General features: G+C 32.8%; 1 protein-coding gene across 6 annotated transcripts in view; it reads right to left on the reverse strand.

Moving 5' to 3' along the window:
- The window catches only part of LOC134527803 (uncharacterized), a 121,780-nt gene extending 115,062 nt beyond the window's left edge, over positions 1 to 6,718 (reverse strand). For 3 of the 6 annotated variants that reach the window (XR_010074280.1, XR_010074278.1, XM_063360750.1), the window contains exon 1: positions 6,587 to 6,718. Coding sequence is in view for 1 of the 6 variants with exons in the window: in XM_063360750.1 (XP_063216820.1) it covers positions 6,587 to 6,667 (81 nt within the window). In the remaining 5 variants the exon portion in view is untranslated. The remainder of the gene's footprint in view (positions 1 to 6,586) is intronic. The other 3 variants (XR_010074277.1, XR_010074276.1, XR_010074279.1) reach the window with 2 other exon arrangements.
- Positions 6,719 to 7,566: the final 848 nt, after the last annotated feature.

Raw genomic sequence — 7,566 nt, forward strand, 5'->3', positions numbered from 1 at the left:
TAGTCGTAGTAAGAATCTACGTGTTTTTTCTCCTTTCTGGAGGTACAGTTTAAATTTTTTTTGTGTGCTCTGTTATATGGAATATGGTGTGATTTTATCATGAATAAAAGAAACAGGTAATCCATCGAACATTGAGCAGTAATTTCTTCGTGACCTGCTTCTAACCTGTATGTTCCACTCATCACCAAATTTGAGCTAGCCGGAGGTGGTGGGTGGTGACACAGTTTCTTTTTACTAAATTTTAAAGGTAAAACGGTTGCACTATAACACAATTAAGATCATTGGTTTCAGAAATATTTGCCACCTGCTGTTGCGGATCTCATCCAGCGATGGAAGAAGGGGCCAACCAGAGAAGCCTATCCTCCAGAGCTGAAGACGTTTGCTCTGACACTGAATTTATACTCGGTAAATATGTAGTTGAGTGGTATTTGCGAAAAAAATGTTAAAAATCTGAAAATACTTTTATTGTATGCTCTTCAACTTCCTCTTTTCATTAAAAGCGGCGGAGATAAGAAATTCCAAATACTTTAGGAGATATCGCTGTTCTTATTTTGCTATACAAGACCTGTGTAATCATTCGACCGGCGAATTTTTTTATTGCTATGTGTTTGTGAATGCCTAATTAATGAAAATGGTCGATTAGGTCAGGTCAGTTACATTATAAATACTTTGAAACTAAGCGTACATAAAAAATAATATGAATTAATTTAAATGGTTCTTTAGATTTAAAGTATTTATAATGTAACTGACCTGACCTAACAAACCGGGACAAAGGATGAACAGTAACAACTCACGTAAAATTTTTTTGTTACTTATTACTTGCGCAACAATATCCAAATAACAAATAAGACTTTAAAATTAGAAACGTTAAAAACCCACCTAAGTTAAAGGCGGTAATTAAACACTGTTTTAAACAATAAATGAACTTAATAATCATGTATTGGTTCATTTGAATTCTGGCCTATCACGAACAATCACGTAACATCATTATCCAATAAAAAATAGATACTCGTAAACAAGAAACAATTGTGAACGCCACATGAATGCACTGGTATTGTGATGAAATTAAAAAATTCGATATCTCCTAAAGTATTTGGAATTTCTTATCTCCGCCGTTTTTAATGAAAAGAGGAAGGTGAAGAGCATATAATAAAGGTATTTTCAGATTTTTAACATTTTTTCCGCAAATACCGCTGAACTAAATATGATGAAATTAAAAAATTCGATATCTCCTAAAGTATTTGGAATTTCTTACCTCCGCCGCTTTTAATGAAAAGAGGAAGTTGAAGAGCATATAATAAAGGTATTTTCGGATTTTTAACTTTTTTTTTCGCAAATACCGCTCAACTACATATTTATCTTCTACTCTCCTAAGGCGTACAATTATGTTAGGAAAATCTTCATGAAGTGTTTGCCACATCCTGTTACACTGAAGAAGTGGTATTCAACTGTCGATGGAAAGCCAGGCTTCTGTACTGAGGCTTGTACAGCATTGAAATTGAAGACAGACGAAAATGTTACTTGGGGCAAACCTACATTATGTTCTTTGATGTTAGATGAAATGGCCATACGTAAACATATAGAATTTGATGGTCAGAGTTTCATTGGATATACTGACTTCGGTACAGGGTTGGATGATGATTCCCTACCTGAAGCAAGGGAAGCATTGGTGTTCATGGCTGTTGCTCTAAATGGTAGCTGGAATATCCCAGTAGGGTATTTCTTGATTGCTGGTCTGCTTGTATAATAGTCTACCTCAGCATGTTAAAAATATCAACAATAAAAAATATTTGCAATAGAGTTAAAAAAAATATAGCAGAAGAACTGTTTTTCTATTCCTTCAAATATGTTGAAGACTTTATAAAAATAAAAAATAATAGTAAATATTTTATAGGGTAATTTCAAACCCACTTGTAATTTATGCTATTACGTACTATCTTTATTGCGTACTATTTATGTGTTATATGTTCTGTTCCACTTTTAATTATACTTTCAGTAGTTTCATATGCTGTAATTAATAACTTATAAGTAAAATGTAATTGTATATTTTTTTTGTTTTGTGAAATTGTATATTTTGTGTTTTTGTTTTTTGTGAAATTGTAAATTTTGTGTTTTGTTTTTGTGAAACTTTATATATATTTTTTCTATATGTACTTGACATTTGTCATACCCCAGAAATGGGGTCAAAGGATATGAAATAAATAAATAAAAATATAAAATAGAATGGTATGACAATGGCAAGACAATGCTTGAAGATTCATTTTGATTGTGGCATAGTTGTAGCATCAATGACATTTGATGGTGCTGCATCAAACTTATCTATGGCTGAACATTTTGGAGCCAAGTTTTCAGTACCTGATATGAAAACTTGGATCACAGATTCTCATACAGGTAAGCCTATAGGTATACCTGTTTCTTGACCCATGTCACATGTTGAAACTTGTCAGGAACCGTTTGGCCAGCAAGGGTAGTTTAGTGGATGAGAATGGAATTATTCTTTGGAGGTTTATTGAGGAATTAGAAAAACCTTCAAAGGTCTCAAGGTTTACATACGGCAACAAAATTGGGAAAACGCCACATAAATTGGTCTAGCGAAAAGATGAAAGTGAAGTTAGCTGCACAAACATTCAGCCAGTGTTGCTGATGCTTTAAAATTTTGTAGCCAAGATTTACAGTTGGTTGAATTTGAAGGATCTGAGTCTACCTTCAGATTTATAGAAGTTTTCAACAATTTATTAGATATTTTGAACAGTCGAAACTTGCTAGCAAAGTGTTACAAAGCACCTCTATCTGAAAAAAACATTGACAAAGTGAAGGAATTCTTGGTTGTCGCAAAGAATTATATATTGACATTATGTGAATCATCAGGTGATAAACCAATGCATTTGAGCAACAGAAAGACAGGTTTCATTGAATTCCTTGTATGTATTGAAAGTTTATTGGGTTTGTATGATTATGTGGTAAAAAAAAACTTGATGAAATTTCTGTTGACATACAAAGTAAGCCAGGACCATCTGGAGTTATTTTTCAGTGCAGTAAGGGGTCATGGGGGCCATAACAACAATCCAACTGCGAAACAGTTTCAAGCAGCTTTCAAGCGCCTGCTAGTGCACATACAAATAGGCACCACCACATCTTCCAACTGCCAAGCTATTGATTCTACCACTATTTTGAATGCAAGCAGTGGGAAAAGGAATATTAGTGATCCCTTCCCCATACACTGTAGTGTTCCTGTTTCTGTGGAAAGTGTTGAACATGACCACAGCTACAGTACACCAGCGAGTTCTACCAGACTGAGTGAATATGTAGATGATGTAGTGGGGTACATTGCTGGCTTTGTTGTCAGGAAGTTGAGATTAATTTTGACAATTGTTGTAGTGCACTAGTTGCAGAGGAAATGAGTTTAAAGCTTCTGAACAGGAAGAATATTGGTGGATTGGTGAGACCTGCTGAAGATGTAAAGTTATGCCGTTTGGCTGAAAAGTATTGTAGGATTGAGCTCTCAAATTTCGCTTTGCATAAAGTTTGTTTGAACACTGTTTTGTGTAAAACAATGAGAGGCCTCGATCTATCTCTGTTCCCTGTGCTAGGTTAAAATATACTGTATCAGCAACCCTTACATAACCATGATAAGATACAACTTTTAAAGTCCATACTTACCAGATACATATCACACAGGAAAACAATATTCAGATCACTTTCACCAGGAGAGAGTTAGGAGTGTGTGCACCAAGTTAGTGCTGTTTAAAAATCAGTAAACCTGTGTACGTAAGTATTTATTTGGTGCATATTCAGAACCATTTTTGTAAATGAAGGTAATGCATGAAGGGATGCAGTGGTAATTTTAATTATGTGAAACCACGAAGTCATGCATTTCATAACACTAACACTAAATAGTTAATGCTACTGAGAAATGCTTTGAACATTCACAAAAAATTTTCCGTACAATATATGGTTTTAGATTGAGTATCTATACAGCCCAGATCTGTGTCATACTATAACCTAACGAAATATATTTTTTTAGACATTTGATAAAAGTACAATTAGTTAATTAATATTCTTAATTTTAGCATTTTTTGTATATTTAATCCCAGCTCAACATGCCGAACGAGACGCTATCATAAAATTATTGTAAATTTAAACCTCATTATGCCAACACTGAGTTAACATTTTAGGTTTTCAAGTTTCTAATTATTCTATTATTGAACAAAACACGCAATATAATAGTGTTAAAGTAATTCTAAAAAAAAAACACATTCGAAAAAAAATTATGCTGTGAGAAGGACGAACACTAACACTTCGCATTATGCTCCAAAATACGCCGTACATCAGTAAAATGATATAAATAAACCACAGGAATATTTAAAGCACCTTTATTGACGTGTAAGTCATTTAATTACCACCATATCTTACAGCAAATACACGCATATGTATTCTAATTAATTCAGAACCATGTTTCGTATCACGAATTGCCATTACGTTGCAAACAATAACAAACCCGAGTGGCCCACAATCAGCTGTTTAATGTTGACCTAAAGGCGGTTGTGTGGAGCGCATAGACGAAGCAGAGTCTATGATATATATATGTCGTTGGCAAAGACTATTATTTTAACTTTAATTCATATAGTTTGTCTATGCAATTTCATTTTATTTTCTCATTGTTCATGTTAACTGTTTTAATGTTACAATTTAGTTTAGTTTATAGTTCTTTATAAGTGTTTCTCATTTTAAGATTGATAGGAACACTGACCCCAGGCCATAGTAAAATTTAATTAGAAAATCTGATTATTAAGAAAGTTTGGAAGAAGAGAGTATAAAAAAATGGCCTAATAGAAATGTGAAGTAAATTTCTTTACCAGTACAATTTTGAGTAATGCAAGCTTATTAATCATGGCAATCATGGTATTTCATTCTAAATTAAGGCCTCAAGATAAAATTAAATGATTTCGATAATATTTGTGATGAATATAATTATTACTACGAGCGAGATTGATGTGCGTAAAGCTAGGACTGAGGTGAGCTGAATATCTTAACCATTTCCGAATATTTGCTTGACCAAATATCTTGTGTGGTCACAGAAATTGGCACTATTGAAATAGTCGCAAATAACTTTGTTCCTCCCCATAACTTGTGTTTAAACTAGTGGTCCTATAGATGATATGATTATCTAATTCTACCGAACTGAATCCATAAAAGCCTTAAAATTTATGTTAAATAAATTATTGCGTTCTTGATGATTCGTTTTTGTGAACACGTGAATAATTACTTGTACGAAATTTAATTGAAACCAAAAAGGCAACTTAAGTCTTTAGAAAATTTCTATATTTTTTCATATTTTATTAATATTTGTGATAATATAATGTTTAACTATTTTGTTTGAGTTGTTATATTTTCACTCAATAGAAGGATCTCTTTTAATTTTGGCACATTTATGATTAATGTAAATAAAGTATTGTTCATAATACTGTTTTAAACATGATTTTGTTTTTATTCAGAATTGCTTACTTTAAGCGACATTATTTGTGCCATAAGTCATTCTGAATTTTTTAAATCTTTGTTTCATTTATTTAACATTATTAAGCACCCTCACTGTGTAGAATTGTAACGTGAATAATGATACATTTTTTAATTTACTGAAATTAAAAAAAATATATTCTACTAGGTATATATAAAGTACTTCGACTACCAAAGACAGTGTTTCAGATCTATTTTTAAGCCCAGCATTAATTAGTATTGTAAATTCTGTGTCGTCTTTATTATTAAAAGTCTCATTATGGATTACTATTCACTTTAATTCTCGATAATTTGCTAAACTCGCAAAAATCTAAACATTTTTTTAAGGATTTCCAACCAACCACGAGTTGCTTTAGTTACAGAAAAATACCTTGCATTTAAAAAATTAACGCAACCTTATTTTCTTAAAAGTTAATTGTTTTAATGGTTTGTACATCAATCATTCAAAACTTTTTAATTAAGTTTGATTTAGAGATTGGCCAACTATAAATAACAAGTAGCAATATGAAACTGTTGTTTCTAACGATTCCTTTGTACTATTTTAACATGTTGTAATGGGAAACGTTAAATCATATTAAACTGTTACCAAGTAAAGTTAAAAAAAAATTTAAAAAAATAATTAATGGACTAGCATACATGTGAAACCTGAATATATTCTGTATTAACGAGCTTTGTAGCAATTTATTTCGTACTAAAATAATTTAATTTTTAATTTCATAAAATTAAATGTTTCCTGATGATTTTAAAAAAATGTATCCCACAAGTATATTTTTTACAAATAAACGAATTGATAAATCAATAAATATTTTGCTGGTTTCGGCAAACATTTTTGCACTGAACCATAATATTAAAAATAAACTAATGATATTTCTATCGACAAACAATCAATTAGGTTCACTCACACTATCTTCTTAAGGTGTTAAAGACAAATATATACTTGCTATTCTACTGTAGTAGCAGGTACGCATCTATTTGCCGGTTCTCAATAACTGTTATCTTCTAGTATCTCTTTACATGTCACTACTGCTACCTTCAGATACCTGTTAAAATACAAGAGGTAGCTCGTACTCACCCCAGCCATATAGCCTCTTGTGGTGCCACAGACAGTGAACCCTGTGGCGCAAACAGCGATGAACAGAGCAACGCAGTTCATTTTAGATCGTGTTTGGTGTCTCGGGTCTAAGTGGCTGTTGGGAACGAATGTTCTTGAATATATATCTACGAATGTACGTGTCACACGAGCTAAAACCGTTGTTTAAATTACTAATGGTTGGTACATCTAGTTAAATGCGAAATTCTCACGTGTGCATTAAACAAGATTAGACAGAAATATTTCATGAGAAATGCGAACAATACCATTTGTAATAATCAGCATTCAGACATCGTACTGGAGGATATAAGTACCCTGCTTTTAGCTTGTTTCCAGGCAGTATCAGCAAATAAGATAGCAATATGTGTCAATCTTTGCTCACAAAGTAAATAACAAGGAATCTTAATGTACCTAACACAGCCATATTGATGAATGTATTATACTTATCTTAATAAACGACAGGCACACCCATAAAACAATACAAATTCTCTATACATATTGTTTCTTTACTCGCAAGCATTTTGTCCTTCAGTTGCTCGGGTTTTGGGTTATAGACACACCAAAAGCAAAGATTTCACCGACGTTTCGCTCAACCTTGCAATCGTCATTATCAGGGTAGACGTTACCTGCAGTTGCCTGCAGGAGAATTTCCAAGAACAAAAATAAAGAATAGTAACAAACATTTCCTACCTTTCTTCCACCTTGTGGCAGCTTTCCCAAATACCCAGGAGCATTAAAATAAAAATAGCTCCCACTCAATGCAATATTCAAATACAATATTTTTCTAGAATCCAAACATAAAAATCTAATTTTAACAGCCTGCAGCAGCACTATCCAACTGCGCAGTAAACTGGCCAGCCATGGGTAGAAACATAGACCGAGAAGTATACAGGCCTCCCCGATCCGCGGACATATTTTTTCTCGTTCTGCGCACATACGTCTTGTTGGAGATGCTGAAGATG

The sequence above is a fragment of the Bacillus rossius genome, chromosome 1, assembly GCF_032445375.1.
Source record: "Bacillus rossius redtenbacheri isolate Brsri chromosome 1, Brsri_v3, whole genome shotgun sequence".
Lineage (NCBI taxonomy): Eukaryota > Metazoa > Arthropoda > Insecta > Phasmatodea > Bacillidae > Bacillus > Bacillus rossius.